We start from the raw sequence: 20,571 nt of genomic DNA, 5'->3' as shown, positions 1-20,571 counted from the left end.
CCTCGGCCTCCCAAAGTGCTGGGATTACAGGCTTGAGCCACCGCGCCCGGCCTCTCTTTTTTTTTAAACAGTTTCTGTGCTCAAATTTTTGCCTTTCAAAAGGACACCAGTCATATCAGATTAGAGGCCCACCCTATCCTGGTATGACCTCATTCTAACTTAAGTAATTTTATTTGCAGTGACCCTTTTTGCAAACCAAGGTCATATTCTGAGATACTGGGTTTTAATAATTCAACCTATGAATTTTGGGGGGGACACAATTCAACCCATAACAATGGGTGAAATGAAAGGATTATTAAAAATATTTTAGGCAAAAAACCCCACTTACCCACATTTGCTTGATAAATTCAAGTCAGTAGGACAAAACTGGATTATATGAGACATTTTCATTTTTGTTTAAGTTTAAACACCATTTAAATCAGAACTTTAAATCCTGAAATCAAACTCTGCTGAAAATGTTTTATTTTTCTTAGGGTTCTAGAGTTTAGGGGGAAGGACATGGTGTACCTTTATTTCAATCCTATCCCAGGCCCTTTTATTTCAAGAGCAAAATATAAAGATTTGGCAGTGGCTAGACAGATAGTACAATGTTTTTCTTGTGCTTCAAGATACACTTAAAACTTATGAGACTTTTCTTTCTTTTTTACTCTGTGGGAGTGTAGCTGCTAGTACTAGCTTTTGTGTTACACATAGGTAAAATTTCTTTTTATGTTCCTTTTTAGCACAACCAATTGCCTGGGAAGATCAACCATTCATTGAGTTAACATTAAATGAGTATCTGTTATATACAGAATGTTTTTCTGGGTGGTCAAACAAGACTCTTTGAGGTTGATTCAGGATGTGCTTTTAGCAACAAACAGCAGAGCTAGGTCAAGTTAATAACATTTTTAGCATGTGGTAGACTTAGCTAATTGAGATTTTCCCACACTTCTTGTTGTTGTGTTAGTTATCCTTCATTTATTCCATCATCACCTGTTGAACTTTTAGTCAGAAACCTACTAAAGGTGCATCTGTTGAATTCTAAAATGTTATGTGACTGGATTTTATATATGTTAATTATTTGGAAGAATCTAATTTACAGTTTCTTTTTTTATTTTTTTTTTTGAGACATGGTCTCACTCTTTCTCACATGCAGGAGTGTGGTGATGTGATCTTGGCTCAATGCAACCTCTGTCTCCTGGGCTTAAGTGATCCTTCAGCCTCAGCCCCGCAAGTAGCTGGGAATACACGCACGAGCCACCATGCCCACCTAACTTTGATATTTTTTGTGGAGAGAGGGTTTCACTATGTTGCCCAGGCTGGTCTCAAATTCCTGAGCTTAATAAGCAGTCCACCCACCTTGGCCTCCCAAAGTGCTAGGATTACAGATGTGAGCTACTGCACCTGGCATTTACAGTTTCCATATGCACTTATTAAGACAAATTAATTTTCCCCATTTTCCTCTGCAGGTATTTGAAAATGCAGTAGATCCTGGAGCTGTAGCAGACATTTTGGAAAGTAGGTATTCTGAACAAAACAGAAAACCAAAAGACTATTGTGTGTAATTCACAGTTTTAAAATTCTGCTCTTTTCTAAACTGATATATTCATGTTTCATAAATATTTACATTCAAGACAGTCTATATACAATTTGAATCATGTTTTTGATTCTGTCACATACCCTTTTCTAAATGTAGATGGCTTTGATGAATGGTATGATTCTGTTTCATTGTTTATAAAAATTGTTTTTGTGTATTTCATTTAATTAAAATATTTTTATCATTACAAAAGGCAGCCCTATGCCCATTAGTAGTTACTCGCTGTTCCCTACCAACCCTCCCAGCTGTTAGGCAATCACTAATCTTTCTGTCTCTATAGATTTGCTTATTATGGGTATTTCATATAAATGAGGTTATACAACTTGTGCTCCTTTGTAATTGACTTCTTAGTGTAATGTTTTCAAGGCTCATCCACATTATAGCATGTGCAAACTTAATTTTTTATAGCCAAATAGTATTCTGTTGGAGAAATATATCACATTTTGTTTTTCTAGTCATCAGTTGATGGACATTTGCATTGTTTCCACTTTTAGGCTATGATAAATAATGATGCTGTGAATATTTTTATATAAATTTTTATGTGAACATATGTTTTAATGCCTCTTGGGTATACCTAGGAGTGAAATTGCTGGGTCATATGGATACAGGAGTGCTGGGGAGGGAAGAGCGTGGTACCTTTAAGTGATAACGAAGAGGGAAGAGGAGTGCTGGGTAGAGGAAGGCTGTGGTCCCTGGCTAGGACTCCATCCCCACGGACCTAGGTGAGGACAGGTGTGCTCACATGTTGCATTTCCCAAGAGCATCCTGGCCTACCATGCCCCCATCTTGTGCCTATAAAAACCCAAGACCCTGGCAAGTCAGAGACAGAAGTGACTGGACATCCAGAGGAGTGCCTCGGCCTTGCAGAACAACATGGAGTTTGGCCGAGGCAGCTTGAGGAGAGCTGGGGCTGCCAAGTGGCCCAACTCCAGGGTAAAACCATCTCTCTTCTAGCTCCCCCATCTGCTGAAAGCTACTTCCATTCAATGAAGTCTTGCGCTCATTCTCCAACCCCATGTGTAATCCGATTCTTCTGGTATACCAAGGCAAGAAACCCTGGGATACAGAAAGCCCTCTGTCCTTGTGACAAGGTAGGGGTCTAATTGAGCTGACTAACACAAGCCAGCTATAGATGGCAAACTGAAAGAGCACCCTGTAACACATGCCCACTAGGGCTTCAGGAGCCATAAACATTCACCCCTAGACACTGCTGTGGGGTCGGAGCTCCACAGCCTGCCCCTCTGTATGTTCCTCTAGAGATTTGAACAGTGGGGCACTGAAGAAGCAAGCCACGACCTTATCGCATGTCCTGTCAGGGGGAAAAGGGAGCTTTTCCCATTTCAACATGGTAACTGTATGTTTAACCTTTTAAGAAAGTTTCACATTATTTACCAAAGCAGCTGAATCATTTTACATCTCACCAGCAATGTATGAGGGTTCCATTTTCCCATATCCCAGCCAACACTTGTTATTGTCTGTCATTTTGATTGGTAGTCATCTTTGTGAGTGTGAAATGGTATCTCATCATTGTTTTGATTTGCATTTCTCTGATGGCTAATGATGTTGAACATTTTTTCCTGAGATAATTGACCATTTGTATATTTTTTTGGGGGGAAATGTCTATTCAGATCCTTTGTCTACTTTTTAATGGGATCATTTGTCTTTATTTATTTTTTTGTTTATTTTGAGACAGGGTCTCCCTCTGTCACCCAGCCTGGAGTGTGCAGTGGCATGATGATAGCTTATTGGAGCCTCGACTTCCTGGGCTCAAGCAGTCCTCCCATCTCAGCTTCTGAAGTAGCTGGGACTGTAGGTACACATCACCATGCCCAGCTAATTTTTGTTTGTTTTTTATATTTTGTTTTGTTTTTATATTTTATTTAGACAGGATGTCACTATGTTGCCCAGCTTGTCTTGAACTCCTGGTCTTAAGTGATCCTCCCTTCTGGGCTTCCCAAAATGTTGGGGTTACAGATATGAGCCACCATGCCTGCCCTGTAAATATTCTTTATATATTCTAGATACAAGACCTTTGTCACATGTATGATTTGCAAATATTTTCTCTCATTCTAGACTTGTCTTTCACTTTCTTGTGGTATTTTTTGAAATGCAAAAGTTTTAAATTGTGATGAATTTCAGTTTATCTGTTTTTTCTTTGTTGCTTGTGGTTTTGGTGTCATGTCTAAGAAACCATTGCCTACCTCAATGTTATGAAGACTTACATCTATGTTTTCTTCTAACAGTTTTATGGTTTTGGCCCTTACATTTAGCACTATGGTTTATACTGTGTTGATTTTTGTAGACAGTGTGAGGTTGGGGACCAACTTCATTCTTTTGCATATGGAAATCCATTTATGTTAGCTCCATATGATTTGATAAAAGACCATTCTTTCCCTCGTTGAATTGTCTTGGCACCCTTGATGAAAATCAGCTTACAGTAATGTGAGGATTTACTTTTAGGCTCTCAGTTTTATTCCACTGATTCATATGTCTATCATTATCCAACACACAATCCTGATTACCATGGCTTTGTAATAGATTCCTTTTTTTTTTTTTTTTGAGACAGAGTCTCGCTCTGTTGCCCAGGCTGGAGTGCAGTGGCGCGATCTTGGATCACGGCAACTTCTGCCTCCTGGATTGAAATGATTCTTCTCCCTCAGCCTCCCGAGTAGCTGAGACTACAGGCGTGTGCCACCAAGCCCAGCTAACTTTTGTATTTTTAGTAGAGATGGGGTTTCACTGTATTGGCCAGGCTGGTCTCAAACTCCTGACCTCATGATCTGCCCACCTTGCCTCCCAGAGTGCTGGGATTACAGGCATGAGCCACTGTGCCTGGCCTAGCATTAGAATAAATCTCAAAACCAGGAAGGGTAAATCTTCCAGCTTAGTTTTTCTTTTTCAGAACTGCTATTTTGGGTCATTAGAGTTTCCATAAGAATTTTTGAAATAGTTTGTCAATGTCTGCAAAGAAGCCAGCTGGGATGCTGATAGGGATTCCATTGACTGTATATCAATTTGGGGATTATTTCCACCTTAGCAATATTAACTTTTCCAGTCATGAATGTGGGAGGTATTTCCATTTATTTAGGTTATTTTAAATTTATTTCAATAATGTTTTGTAATTTTCAGTTTACAAGTGTTGTATTTTTTGGTTAAATTTATTCCTTCGTACTCTGAAGCAGTCGTAAATGGAATTTTAAAAAATTTCAGTCTCAGATTTGTTCAAGTATATAGAAATGCAATTGAGTTTTATATACTAATATTTTATCCTGAAAACTTACTGGACTCGTTTATTAGTTTTAGTAGTTTTTTTCTTGATTCCGTAGGATTGTCTATATACAAAATTATGTCATCTGCAAATAGAAATAGTTTACTACTTCTTTTATAGTTTGTATGCATTTTATTTCATTTTCATGTCTAATTTCCCTGGCTAGAATCTCCAGTACAGTATTGAATAGAAGCAGTGAAAGTGAGCATCCTTATTTATTTCCTGATAGTAGGGAAAAAGCATTCAGTTTTTCACCATTAGTTGTAAGATTAAATTATGGTTTTTCATAAGTGCTCTATATCAGGTTGAGGAAGCTCCTCTTTATTCCTAGTTTACTGAGATTTTATCATGAATGAATGTTGAATTTTATCACATGCCTTTTCTACATCTATTGAGATGATCTATGTTATTATTATTTTTTTTGAGATGGAGTCTCATTCTTGTCGCCCAGGCTGGACTGCAATGGTGCCATCTTGGCTCACTGCAACTTCCACCTCCCTGGTTTAAGCGATTCTCCTGCCTCAGCTTCCCGAGTAGCTTGAATTACAGGCACCTGCCATGATGCCCGCCTAATTTTTGTATATTTAGTAGAGATGGGTTTCACCATATTGGCCAGGCTAGTCTTGGACACCTGACCTCAAGTGATTCTCCCACCTCAACCTTCCAAAGTGCTGGGATTATGGGCATGAGTCACTGAGCCCAATCATGTGATTTTATCCTTTATTTTATTGATATGTGATTTTTAGATATTAAGCCAACCTTATGGTATATAATCCTTTCTATATGTTGCTGGATTTGCTTGCTAGTATTATGTTGATGATTTTGGGACTTAAAATCGTAAGAGATATTGGTCTGTAGTTTTGTTTTCTTATGATGGCTTTATCTGATTTTGGTACTGCTAACCTTGTGGAATCCGTTTTGGTATGTTCTGCCCTCTTCTATTTTTTGGAAGGGTTTATGAATAATTGGTACTAATTATTAAGGTAGTATTTACTAGTGAAGCCACCTGGACCTGGGTTTGTCTTTGGGTTGTTTTCTGATTACTAATTTCTTCCTACACATTATAGGTCTCTTCAGATTTTCTGATTCTTCTGGAGTTAGTTTTATTAGTTTGTGTCTTTCTAGGAGTTTTTCCATTTCATTTATCTAATTTATTGGCATAAAGTTGTTCACAGTATTCCCTTAAAACTATTTTTTTGGAGACCCTGTCCATACAACAACAACAACAAAAATTAGTGGGGTGTGGTGGCATGTGCCTGTGGTGTTCACTCCTCAGGAGGCTGAAGGTGGGAGGATCACTTGAGTTAGGGAGGTTAAGGCTGCAGTGAGCTATGGTCGTATCGCTGCACCCCAGCCTGGGTGACAGAGCAGGACTCTGTCTCAAAAAAAAAAAAAAAAAAAAAGAAAAAAATTATTTCTAGGCCAGGCACGGTAGCTCACGCCTGTAATCCCCGGACTTTGGAAGACCAAAGTGTGGGGATCACTTGAGCTCAGGAGATTCAGACCAGCCTGGCCAATATGGTGAAACCCCGTCTCTACCAAAAATATAGACACACCCCCCCATAAATTAGCCAGGTTTGGTGGTGATTGCCTGTAATCCTAGCTGCTTGGGAGGGTGAGGTGGAAAAATTGCTTGAGCTCCAGCAGCAGAGGTGGCAGTGAGCTGAGATCGTGCCAGTGCATTCTAGCCTGGGCAACAGAGCAAGACTCTGTCTCAAAAACAAACAAACAAACAAAAAAATTATTTCTGTAAAATCAGTGGTAATGTCTGTCCTTTCATTTATGATTTTAGTAATTTGAGTCTTTTCTGTTTTTTCTTAGTGAGTCTAGCTAAAGGTTTGTCAGTTTTATTGATCATTTTAAAGAACCGACTTTTAGATTTATTGATTTTCTATTGGTCTTCTGTTTTCTATTTCATTACTTTTTGCTTAATCTTTATTATTATCTTTCCTCTGTTTGCTTTAGGTTTAGTTTGCCCTTTTGTTTTCCCAGTGTCTTTAGGTGAAAGGTTTGTGGATGGTGTGACTTTTAATCACATTTTCAAGCTTTATGAAATTTGCACCTGAGATGTTATTCAGTTGAAAGAATTGGATCAAGGTCACAAATAATAGCAGAATCTAGGGAAAGGACCAGAATCTAGGGAAAGGACTAGAGAACTTACTCATGTAATCGAGTACCAAGTGAGCTGAGGCCATCCTGGGTAGAAGTCAGAATGGTAGCAGACCATGCCTCAGGCTGACATACCAGGTAGATTAAAGAGTTTGAAATTAGGTAAAGAGTAAGTCAGTGCCTACAGAGGTAGCATGGGTTAGGGAAGTCACTGAGCAAGTATGTGTCTCAGGAAGCCATCAAGGCAACTGGGTATAAAAAAATGATGCCTTTGGCATTTGGCCTTTTAAAAAGTGGATACAATACCCAGTTGATTTACTGCATTTATGTTTCTTCCTGAAGCTTAAAAAGCAGGAAAGTGAAATATCTCTCTGAGATGGGTCACATCTGTAAGAACACTGATTCTCTCAAGCCTCTTTAAATCCAGAAGAAAAATTCAGCATTTTAAATGATCGTATAAGAATTGGGATATTTTCATTTCATTTCCCAATATTAACCCTGAGAGGTGGACTGAAGCATAAAAGAACATAAGAACAGTTCTCTAGGTCACTTATAAGTGATTTCCTTTGTCCTTGATATTTAAAGCAAGTATAAATTATGTTATGCCATTCCAGAAGGCAATTAAAAGGTGTAGTTATTTTATCAAGCATCCTAATTAACTCGCTCTGTGGAAGAATAGGATTTTTCAATGAAGCATCTTGTGGATAAGAGGACAGGCCCTGAGAGCAGACTACTTGGGTTCACATACAGCCCTGTCACTGTTAGCCGGTGTGACCTTGCCTACATTACTATAGTTTCCTCTTTGAGATTTAGTTTCTTCATTCATAAAAATGAGGCTATCCCTTGCTTTGGACTCATAGAGTTATGTCGAGAATTAATTGACTATATAGAATTTAGAGCCTGACCATAATAAAAAAATTAAGAAATAGTAGATGTTGGTGTGGATGCAGTGAACAGATAACAGTTCTACACCGCTGATGGGAATGTAAACTAGTACAACTACTACAGAAAACAGTGTAGAGATTCCTTAAAGAACTAAAAGTAAAACTACTATTTGATCCAGCAATCCCACTAATGGGTATCTGTCTACCCAGAGGAAGTCATTTTATTAAAAAAATACTTACACATGCTTGTTTATAGCAGCACAATTTGCAATTGCAAAAACATGGAACCAACTCAAAGCCCATCAATCAATGAGTGGATAAAGAAACTGTGATATATATATTTATCATACATATATATATATATTCTGTCATATATATGATATGATGGAATACTACTCAACCATTGAAAGGAGTGAATTAATGACATTAGCAATGACCTGGATGAAATTGAAGACTATTATTCCACGTGAAGTAACTCAGAAATGGAAAACCAAACATCATATATTCTTACTCATAAGTGGGAGCTAAGTTATGAGGATGCAAAGGCACAAGAATGACACAATGGACTTTGGGGACTTAGGGGGAAGGGGTGGGAAGGGAGTGAGGGATAAAACACTACAAATAGGTGGCAGTATCTACTGTTCAGGTGATGGCTGCACCAAAATCTCACAAATCACCACTAAAGAACTTACTCAAGTAATCAAACACTATCTGTTCCCCAACAACCTGTGGAAATAAACACATTAAAAAAAAAAAAGAATTTAGAGCCTGAAACAAATGAGGTGCTTAAATTACCACTGGGGTGATGTTTGGCAAATATATATTCCCTCCTCTCATTTTGAAAGCCTAAAGTTTCAGGCTGTCTTGTCTTTTAAGTTTCTTGGCATTTAAAGTTTTGTCCTATAAATTCAAAACTTTTTCATAAATCTACAAAGTTAAAATTTTACTTTTGTTGTCTATTTAAAATGTTTTCACGGCTGGGCACAGTGGCTTACGCCTGTAATCCCAACACTTTGGGAGGCTAAGGTGGGCAGATCACGTGAGGTCATGAGTTTGAGACCAGCTTGGCCAACATGGTGAAACCCTATCACTATTAAAAATACAAAAAATTAACTGGGCGTGGTGGCACGCACCTGTAGTTCAAGCTACTTGGGGGGCTGAGGCGGAAGAATCGCTTGAAGCCAGAAAGTGGAGGTTGCAGTGACCCAGAATCGCACCACTGCACTCCACCCTAGGTGACAAAGCGAGACCTTGGCTCAAAAAACAAAACAAAACAAAAAAACTAAAATGTTTTCACTTGTTATGTTATTTTGTGAGAATTATCTTTGTTGATTTTTAAATTTTATAATTGTACCAACCTAATGTATCATTTGTTTTGTTATCTTAAAGATCTGAATTTTATTCTTGTCTTTATTTTAGTTTTATTCTTGTCATTGTACATAGGCTCACTATTTCTAAAATATTTTGAACTCAAGAAAAGTTTAAAAAGTTGTATTTTATATCTAATTTTTATAGCCATATTGCACACTTTTAAGCAAGATAAACTTTTGTATGTTAATGGATAACAAATGGATTTTGAATTTTTAAGATGAAAAGTGCATTGTTATTTTAAAGCTCTATGTATACACTTATTTATTTATTGTATACACTTTTGGGAGACAAAATATTGCATGTTTTTTTTTTTTCCCAACACTTTTCAGGAGGTGAAACGCTGTTTTTTGTTTTTTTTTTTTAACTTTTAGGTTTGGGGTATATGTACAGGTTTGTTATATAGGTGAACTCGTGTCATGGGGGTTTGTTGTACAGATTGTCACTCAAGTATTAAGTCTAGTATCTAATAGTTATTTTTTTCTGATAGCTTTTCTTCTCCCACCCTCCACCCTCAGGTAGGCCCCAGTGTGTATTGCTCCTTTTTGTGTGTCCATGAATTCTCATCATTTAATGCCTACTTATAAGTGAGATTACGCTGTACTTGGTTTTCTGTTTCTGCATTAGTTTGATGGCCTCCAGATCCTTCAAAAGACATGATCTTGTTCTTTTTTTATGGCTTGCGAAACTTTTTTTTTTTTTTGAGATGAAGTCTCACTTTGTTGCCCAAGCTGGAGTTCAGTGACTGTGATCTTGGCTCACTGCAACCTCCACCTTCCGGGTTCAAGTGATTCTTTTGCCTCAGCCCCTCAAGTAGCTGGGACTACAGGCGCGTGCCACCACGCCCCACTAATTTTTTGTATTTTTAGTAGAGATGGGGTTTCACCATGTTAGCCAGGATGGTCTTGATCTCCTGACCTCGTGATCCACCCGCTTCGGCCTCCCAAAGTGGTGGGATACAGGCACCTGGCCTGGAATGCTATTTTTATAACTCTGTTACTCTCATTCCACTCTCCTGATCTTGATTGATTAATTCTAGAAATACCTGATTTGATGTTGATATGGTAGTTATTTTTAATTACTGTTCTTATTATTGTTATTATTAAATGGATTTTATGACAGTTTAAAACTTAACAATTATTGAAAAACTGTGGCGATTTTTGGAAGTATTAAAATCTCATATTTTCCTTTTTAGGCTCCCTAACCAGGTTTGAATTAATACAGCTAGTTCCTCCAGGTAATGTGCCAATAAATACATTTCTAAATTAGCTTAATTTTAAAATAAACTTGGCCTGACAAAATGGGGACTGTACTTACAAGCTGGTTTAAAATAACATGTAACTTCAATACCTGTAAGTCTATATAACACATGCCTTTTTTCTGCCAATCTATTAAATTTTGTCTATTTTCAGAAAAATAATTTTACGGTGTTTGGTGGCAGGGAGCATAACTTAAACAGGCTCCTTATCTTTCTATTTTTAAATAACTTTAATTGTTAAATAATTTTTCAGTTCTGGCTTAGCTGATTTCAAGTTTTGGCCTTTGGCTGTGTTCTAATTTGCTCTGTGTGTGTGTGTGTGTGTGTGTGTGTGTGTGTGTGTGTATAAAACCCAAAGATATTTTCCCTGTTAGATGCTAGAACAGGGTGGGTAAACTATAGTCCCCAGCTAAATCCAGCCTGTAGTTCATTGCTGTATGGCCTGCAAACTAGGAATGGTTTCCACATTTTTTATTGTTATCAAAATTATGTATCATACAATTCCTCATTTTCAAATGTACACTTCATTGGTTTTAGTATGTTCATAAGATTGAGCAGCCATCACCACTAATTCCAGAACATTTTCTTTACTCCAAAAAGAATTTTTATATTTATTAACAATCATTTCCCGTTCCTTCCCCTTCCAGGCTCTGACCACCACTAATTCTGTCTATTGATTTTCTTATTCTAGACATTTCATATAAATAGAAGCCTACAATATGTGGCCTTTTATGTCTGGTTTCTTTTACTTAGCATAATGTTTTCAGGGTTCAGCCATGTTGTAGCGTGTAGCAGATCTGAATTCCTTTTTGTGCTTGAATACTATTCTTCCATATGGATTGGGTAATGAGGGCTCTACCATTATGAATGGGTTGATCTATTCATGGATTAAAGGATTGATGGGTTATCATGGGGGTGAAACTGGTGGCTTTATAAAACGAGGATGAGAGACCTGAGCTAACATGCTCAGCACCCTCACTATGTGATGCCCTGTGTCACCTGGATACTCAGCTGAGTCCTTACCAGCAAGAAGGCTCTCACCAGACACAGCCCCTCAACCTTGGACTTCTCAGCCTCCATAACAGTAGGAAATAAATAGTGTTTTAAAAACAAATTACCTAGTTTCAGGTATTCTGTTATAAGCAGCAGAAAATGGACTAACACATTTCTACTTTTTGGATGTTATAAATAATGCTGCTATGAATGTTTATATACAAATTGTTATATATTTGTTTTCAGTTCTCCTGTGTTTATGTGTAGGAATGGAGTATATAATAACTGTTTAACTTTTTGTATATGATAACTGTTTAACTTTGTGAGTATATGATAACTATTTAACTTTTTTTAATTTTTGGTTTTTACATTTTTAAATGATTGGAAAGAATTTTTTTTTCCCATTTATTTATTTTATTGCATTTTAGGTTTTGGGGTACATGTGAAGAACATGCAAAATTGTTGCATAGGAACACACGTGGCAGTGTGATTTGCTGCCTTCCTCCCCATCACCTACATCTGGCATTTCTCCCCTTGCTATCTCTCCCCAGCTCCCCACCCCTCACTGTCCCTCCCCTGTTTCCCCCCAACTGACCCCAGTGTGTAGTGCTCCCCTCCCTGTGTCCATGTGTTCTCATTGTTCAACACCCACCTATGAGTGAGAACATGCGGTGTTTGATCTTCTGCTTTTCTGTCAGCATAGATGAACCTGGAAAGAATTTTTGAAATGAATATTTAGTGATGTGAAAATTATATGAAAGTCAAATTTCATTATTTATAAATAAAGGTCTTTTTGGAACATAGCCATACTCACTTGTTTAAGTAGTGTTTATAGCTACTTTGATAGAGAAATGACAGAGGTGAGGAGTTCTGAACAGATGGCCTACAAAGCCTAAAACATTTAGCTGTCTGACCCTTTACAGAAAAAGTCTGTGACCCCGTGCTAGAATCATGAGATTCTAGGAGGAAACTGTTCTGTAGTACTTTTGCCTTGCGGTGTGTCTTAAGTGACATAAGACTTGAGCTGGTGAGAGAGGTTAGGACCTGCTACCCAGTGGCACCAATTCTCACAAATAGTCTTTCACTTATAGCTATCTAGTGATGTTAGGGTTGTCAGCATAAGAGAATCCGCCTGTGTGTGTAAGAGAGAGAGAGAACACTGAAAACTTAGAAAATTCTCTTCTAATCTTTGCTGTTACACATTTCTGCTTTTTTTCTTTCTCAAAATGAAAATAGCTTCATAATTTTAACTTGTAAAAAGCATCCCCAATTCACATAGTCCTGAGATAACCTTTATTTATATTTTGGTGAACATATTTCTTGATATTTCTCTGTAGATAGAAGAATAGATATGGAATTTTTACATAGCATCACATACATTTTTTTTTCTGTTACTAACTTTCCACATTATATGTTACTGTTATATTATTTAAATTTTTTTTTTTTTTTTTTTGAGATGAAGTCTCACTCTGTTGCCCAGGCTGGAGTGCAGTGGCACGATCTTGGCTCACTGCAACCTCCGCCTCCCAGGTTCAGGCAATTCTCCTTCCTCAGCCTCCTGAGTAGAGGGATTACAGGTGTGGGCCACCATGCCCAGCTAATTTTTGTATTTTTAGTAGAGACAGGGTTTCACCATGTTGGTCATGCTGGTGTCAATCTCCTGACCTCGTGATCCACCCGCATCGGCCTCCCAGAGTTCTGGGATTACAAGCATGAGCCACTGCGCCTGGCCAAATTTTTTAAATTTAATTTTATTTTTTATATATTTTTTGAGACAATATCTGACTCTGTCACTCCTACGGAGTGTAGTGATGTGATCATGGCTCAGTGCAGCCTTGACCTCCTGGGTTCAAGCAGTTCTCCTGCCTAAGTTTCGCAGTAGCTGGAACTACAGGCATGCACCATGCCCAGCTAATTTTTTTTTTTTTTTAATAGAGATGGAATTTCACTATGTTGCCTAGGCTGATCTCTTAACTTCTGGATACAAGCGATCCTCCCACCTTGGCTTCCCAAAGTTCTGGGATTATAGGCATGAGCCACCATGACTTGCCTATGCTGTCATTTCTAAAAGCATAAATCTACATCATTTTTATTTTTTTTGAGAGAAAGTCTATCTGTGTTACCCAGGCTGGAGTGTAGTGACACAACCTCAACTCACTGCAACCTCTGCCTCCCAGGATCAAGCGATTCTCCTGCCTCAGCCTCCTAAATAGATGGAATTACGGGTGCCTGCCAACACACCCAGCTAATTTTTATGTATTTTTAGTAGAGACGGGATTTCACCATATTGGGCAGGCTAGAGCTGAACCCCTGATCTCAGGTGATCTGTCCGCCTTAGCCTCCCAAAGTGCTGGGATTACAGATGTGAGCCACTGCACCTGGCCTACGTCATTATTTTTGATAACTATAAAGAATTTCATTAATTTATATATGTGTTTTTATAGATCTATAAATGGTATTTACATAGTATTTTGGGTTTTACTTTTCTTACATTGTTACCTATAGTTTACTTGTCATTTTCAATAGCTATGTATTTTTCCATAGTGATGGTGTTATCCATAAATTAATATTGTTGAGCATTTAGGTTTTCTTTGTCTTTCACATTTTTATAAAAATAATATTTCTCTCTTGGCTTATTTACAAATAATAGAATTATTAGATTGATCCATGCCTTCTAAACTGGGGTAGACGAATCCCCAATAAGGTTCCAATACTTGTACCGCATCCAGGAGTGCATAGTGTGCCCATTCCCCATATCCTAGTTAATACTGGGTACTGTCATTTGGATTTGTTGTGTTTGCAAAGTATGTCATGGCTCACACCTGTAATCCCAGCACTTTTGGAGGCTGAGGTGGACAGATCATCAGGTCAGGAGTTTGAGACCAGCCTGGCCAACATAGTGAAACCCTGTTTCTACTAAAAATACAAAAATTAGCTGGGTATGGTAGTGGCCACCTGTAATCCCAGCTACTTGGGAGGCTTAGGCAGGAGAACTCCTTGAACCTGGGAGGTGGAGGTTGCAGTGAGTGAAGATTGTGCCACTGTATTCCAGCCCAGGCAACAGAGCAAGACTCTGTCTCAAAATAAATAAATAAATACATACATAAATAAATACATAAATAGAAATAAAATAAATTTTATCCTATTTTATGATCTGTCTCCTTTTCAGATATGACTTGTGACAACCCTCTATTTAAAACTTCTTAAAAATTTCCGTTTTCCCACATTATGATTCGTTTTATTTCCTTCTGTATAAAGTGACTGTCACTGTCTTTTGATTACTTATGGAGTGATGTCTGGACATAAATGTTGTATTTTGGTATAAATTCTTATTTTTAACAAAGTTTTAAATCAGTTATGCTTAAAACAGTTATATTTCCCCTGTTGCATTGCATTATTTTGATGTTTTATGGTATGTGCTTTTCTTTTTCTTAAGAGAACATGGGAGAAGGAAGATGAGACTAGCAAATGCCTCTGCTAAAGCAGAAGGGACTGAGGACGCTTTTATAGGGATCATAGTCCTGCCTGTTGTGAATGTCACTGGAGCAGGTCAAGGGCCCGAGTGAACTGCAGTGAACCCAGGAGTCTGTAGTTCTTTCTTGCTACTTGGTTCTTTGGCAAAGGCTGTCTCTGGAGACAGATAAGAACCCCGCTCTGTGAATTTAAGAGTAAGTGTTTATGGAGATGTCATTACCTTCGTAGGTAGATGCAAATGAGCAGGTGCCTCCTGCCTACTTTTTAGAAATTCTTATGGAATGTTTTTCAGCCTAAAACTGTTAGGCTGAAATCAGGACATTGAGTTTTTTTCCATACGTTTTTTATTCTTATTTGACCCAATTTTATGTTCAAACATATATCACTGCTGACAAATTATATTTTAGTGTGCTAATAAAGTAGAAGCATCCCCACCTTGGTATTATTTAATTGCACATGGATTTTTTAAAAGTTATCCAGTACCTAAGTAATCTCACTATAAAAAATTTAGCTAACATGAAAGTATATAAAATAAAATGTCAAAAGCACATTCAACAATCCCTGACAGATAATTACCATTAACAATCTGATGTGGGCTAGTAATCCCAGAACTTTGAGAGGTAAAGGTGGGTGGACTGCTTGAGTACAGGAATTCAGGTACAGCCTGGGAAACATGGTGAAACCTCATCTCTAATGAAAGTACAAAAATTAGCTGGGTGTACTGGTGCATGCCTGTAGTCCCAGCTACTTGAGAGGCTAGGGAGGAGGATCACTTGAACCAAGGAGGTTGAGGCTGCAGTGAGCTGTGATCTTGCCACTGAACTCCCAACTTGGGCAACAGAGTGAGACCCTGTCTCAACAAAAAACAGAACAAAACGATTTGATGTGAATCTTTTTAGACCTTCTAAAACACGTTTAGTATTTTCAGCCAACTCTAAAATACATACACATGCACATGCATACTCCATGTATGGTTAGACCTTCTGATTGTCAAGATCCACAGCCATGAATTCAGCTAACCATGAATCAAAAATGTAGTTAGACCTATGATGGTTGTGTCTGTACTGAACATGTACAGACTTCTTCTTGTCATTAGTCCCTTAATCATACAGCATAACAACTATTATATAATATTTACATTATATTAGGTATTATAAGTAATCTAGAGATGATTTGACGCATACAGGAGGATATGCATAGGTTGTATGCAAATACTACACCATTTTATTTTATTTATTTATATTTATTTATTTATTTAAGACAGAGTTTTGCTCTGTCGCCCAGGCTGGAGTGCATTGGCGCTCATTGCAACCTCTGCCTGCAATCTTGGCTCACTGCAACCTTTGCCTCCTGGGTTCAAGCAATTCTCCTGCCTCAGCCTCCTGAGTAGGTGGGACTACAGGCATGCACCACCACGCCCAGCTAATTTTCATATTTTTAGTAGAGTTTCACCATGTTGGCCAGGCTGGTCTCAAACTCCTGACCTCAGATGATCCTCCTGCCTTGGCCTCCCAAAGTGCTGGGATTACAGGCATGAGCCACTGTGCCCAGCCTATTTTTTATTATTATGCTCTTTTTACCTTCAATCAAGTTACCCCACTACACCATTTTATATCAGGGACTTGAGCATTCGTGGATACTTTAGTATCTGCAGGGGTTCCTGAAACCAACCCCTGTGGACACTTAGGGATGACTGTATATTAAATATGATATATATAAACATGAATATTTTTAGTATTTAGTATATATAGTTGTGTGTGTATATATTTTATGGTTGGTTGAATATACTAAATTTTGGTTTTCTGGTCTCTTGAAAAGCATATGACATATAATTGGAAGACAGCAAAGTAAATTATCATTTATCTCCTCAAAGAAACATTATGCTGTCATTAAAAATTATAGTTATTAGGATATATAATAAAATAGAAAATGTCTACAATATAATATCTATGGGGAACAAATAGGGTACAAAATTATATATGCAGTATGATTATGACTGTAAAAATGCATAGAATTTCAAAATAATAATCATGTTGAGATTAAAAGAAAAACATATGACAGTCCCAAGATATATTACATTTTAAAAAGCCAGTTGCAGAATATGTATTTTCAACACACATACACACACACACACACACATACACACACACACATATATATGTTGACTCTATATATTCTACAATTTGCTTGTTAAAACTTAATATGTCTTGGACTGCTATATGTTTTTCATGTGACCAGAAGCCTGTCTGTGAGAAGACTATAAGAATAGTTGTTTGAAAAGAATGATTGCAGAATATTCTAGTTGAGGGCATAAATACCGGTTATAACTAAGAAGTTAATCAGATGCAAAATGGAAGCTGTGCTATACTTGTTTTCTTTTTATCTCCTATCAATTTCAGATTGTAATTTTAGTGGAATTGCTCAAAATAACAATTCAATTGTTTTTACTTAGCTTCAGATGTAATACAGAGTGATCCATTAATTTGTTCAACATAGGCCGGGCGCGGTGGCTCAAGCCTGTAATCCCAGCACTTTGGGAGGCCGAGGTGGGTGGATCACGAGGTGAAGAGATCGAGACCATCCTGGTCAACACGGTGAAACCCCGTCTCTACTAAAAATACAAAAAATTAGCTGGGCATGGTGGCACGTGCCTGTAATCCCAGCTCCTCAGGAGGCTGAGGCAGGAGAATTGCCTGAACCCAGGAGACGGAGGTTGCGGTGAGCCGAGATTGCGCCATTGCACTCCAGCCTGGGTAACAAGAGCGAGACTCCGTCTCAAAAAAAAAAAAAAAAAAAATTTGTTCAACATATATTACTGGAGGCATACTTTGCACATGATCTACACTGTGCCAATTTTCGTAGTGTGATGTTGGTAGCACTGGGCATGCAGCCGTGGCAGTGAGCCCTCATGATCTGCTGGTCCTTGATACTAACTAAATCTTTTTTTTTTTTTCTTAAAGTTTCTTGTGGACTGCACTGTGGGGTCACATGGGCCACATTTAGGTTCCCAGGGACTAATTTCTTTATTGGCTAAATTGTTACCTTTTCATTTTGCTGAATTTATTGCTTGATTTTTTTTCTCATTGCTTTCAAACACACTTGTAGTCAAAAGACATGTTACGATCATTAATAGTGCAAGTAAATTAATAATACAAGTAATAATATCCAGATGTGCATATGGCTTTATGGCCAAAGAATGAAGAAGTCCAGTGATTTTTGCAGCTGAGTAGTAAAGACCCCTCTTGTTCTTCAGTTTACAAAAGTGGGAAAAAGGGAATAGACACAGAGGGGCAGCATGATCCTATTTGACAGTCAGCATGGCGCTTTCCTTTTATTAACTTCTGAAATAAATATCTTCACTTTGGGTAAGTCATGTATATTCAGTCCAACTGTAAAAGCCTATTCTAGTGGGCACCCATTCATTTAATCAGAGCTTAATTTTATAATTTTATAGCAATGCTTGTATAGCAATATTTTATACTTTTATAGCAATGCTTTTATACTTTTATAGGCACTAGCAAGGAAAGAACTGTTGCCTCAGATGATTTGGATTTGAATTCCTACTTTGCCATGTGGTATCTATCACTAGCCATGTGGCATCATGACAGGTCAAACTCTCAAGCCTCAGTTTCTTTATCTGTAAAGAGGGAATCAAATGTGATCCTGTATCTGGAAGCACAGTGTCAATTCCGATATGCACTAAAAATGTTAGATATGCCTCCAGTCAATGTTGTTATTAAAATTGTTATTTCTCTTAAAGTCTCATTTGTTTCCTTTTGGGGGAAGAAATTCATTTATGCCATTGATGATGTCACTGTCTGTGTAATTAGCTCTTTTTTCCCCCTCTTCCTAAAGCTTTGAGCAAAATGTAATTAGCTCTTTAAGGAGAGCACTGAGTTCTTTCAGATACTTCCCTTGACCTATAAGACTTGTTCAGCCTGTAAATATGTTTATTATTTATAACCTAGGCTCTTGCTGTACCATCCTTTTACTGTGCTGACATTTTCACACTGGGTAGCAATTTGGATTTCTAGAAAATGACTATACCAGAGAGACTGTCTTGAAAAGCTTCATAGCCTTCTATTTATTTGTCCAACCCTGTTTCAGTCTATTTTTATTCCTGTGATTCTAAAACTGGAGTATGAGCTCGCTTTGAATTTTCCCAGCCTCTTAATTTTATCTAAATTCTTGCTAAACACAGGAATAATATTTTAGCAGTTATTTAGGTGCAGTGGCAAGAGCTAGCCAAAAGCATATGAAAGGAAAGAGGGAAAAGGAAAGGCATCCTGAGTAGAGCATCATATCATGCATCTAGATGTTTGTTCCTGATAGGAAGATAGTGATGTTTACAGAGACCAGAGCAGTTCTGGGGCCACTGCTGGGCTGATGTCAGGGAGCAGTTGTGGTAATGGTAGGTAATGTCAGGTGCTGTGCTCTGCCCTCTACATACCTTTGTCATTCATCCTCACAGTAGTCCTAAAGGGCAGGTACGATGACAGTTTTTACATTTTCTTGAAGAGGAGACTGAAGTTAGTTTACATGATTTGCCCAAGATCACATTGTTAGTAAGTGGTGGAGCAGGGGTTTGAAACCAGCCCTGCCTGACCCTAGAACTTGAGTTCTTAACTCTATACTGTAGGCTTCAGGAGAAAGTTGTATTTTATTGCTAGTGATAGCTGGGGAAATTGGCACATCACTTTCCATTTGCAGATTGTACTTCAGAGTTTCTGGATGGAGGCAGAGTCTGTTTTTGGCCTGCAAAGGCGGGAGGATTATGTCCGTCACAGGGAGCATTCTAAAAGGAGCACTGATGAAGAAAAGGCCAGGATGAGACTAGTAAATGAAGCAAAGAATTGATGTTAGAATTACACCCATTGGCTGGGTGTGGTGGCTCATGTCTGTAATCCCAGCACTTTGGGAGACTGAGGCAGATAGATCACCTGAGGTCAGGAGTTTGAGACCAGCCTGGTCAACATGGTGAAACCCCATGTCTACTAAAAATACAAAAATTAGCCGGGAATGGTGGTGGGTGCCTGTAATCCCAGCTACTTGGGAGGCTGAGGCAAGAGAATCACTTGAACCTGGTAGATGGAGGTTGCAGTATGAGCCAAGATTACGCCATTGCACTCCAGCCTGGGCAACAAGAGTGAGACTCTGTCTCAGAAAAAAAAAAAAGAAACCCATCTTCCCTCCTTTCTCCCTACCCTCTCTATCTCTTTATTCCTAGTAATTTACTCTTATAGAACCTACTTCTTATCATTTGTGGCACTTATACTTTTTAATTACACATTTATTTGTATAATAGTTTAATACTCACATACTGTAAGCTCCAGGAGGGCATTGATTATATTTATCTTGTTCACTAGTATAAATTCAGTGTCTATAAGTCTTGTTACATAGAAGGTTCTCAATGAATGAAGTATTTTTTGAATGTATGAATGAAAACAGATTTAAAATTTATTTATTTATTTGAGAGTGCAAAAAAATAAGAGGCTGGAGTGCAATGGTGCCATCTTGGCTCACAGCAACCTCCGCCTCCCATGTTCAAGTGATTCTCCTGCCTCAGCCTCCCGAGTAGTTGGGATTATAGGTGCCCACCACCACGCCTAGCTAATTTTTGTATTTTTAGCAGAGATGGGGT

At 38.0% G+C, this 20,571-nt stretch overlaps 1 protein-coding gene across 7 annotated transcripts in view; it reads left to right on the top strand.

Annotated features, from left to right (window-relative positions):
* Window positions 1-20,571, top strand: part of SPATA6L (spermatogenesis associated 6 like) — a 58,876-nt gene that overhangs the window by 8,013 nt on the left and 30,292 nt on the right. For all 7 annotated transcript variants that reach the window (XM_037727315.1, XM_017496975.2, XM_017496976.2 and 4 more), the window contains 2 exons: window positions 1,449-1,497; window positions 10,401-10,442. In XM_037727315.1, the coding sequence (XP_037583243.1) occupies window positions 1,449-1,497; window positions 10,401-10,442 (91 nt within the window). The remainder of the gene's footprint in view (window positions 1-1,448; window positions 1,498-10,400; window positions 10,443-20,571) is intronic.

The sequence above is a fragment of the Cebus imitator genome, unplaced genomic scaffold (genome assembly GCF_001604975.1).
Source record: "Cebus imitator isolate Cc_AM_T3 unplaced genomic scaffold, Cebus_imitator-1.0 Scaffold227, whole genome shotgun sequence".
Classification (NCBI taxonomy): Eukaryota; Metazoa; Chordata; class Mammalia; order Primates; family Cebidae; genus Cebus; species Cebus imitator.
Note: the sequence above shows the minus strand (reverse complement) of the source record. Positions and strands in the feature narration are given on the sequence as shown.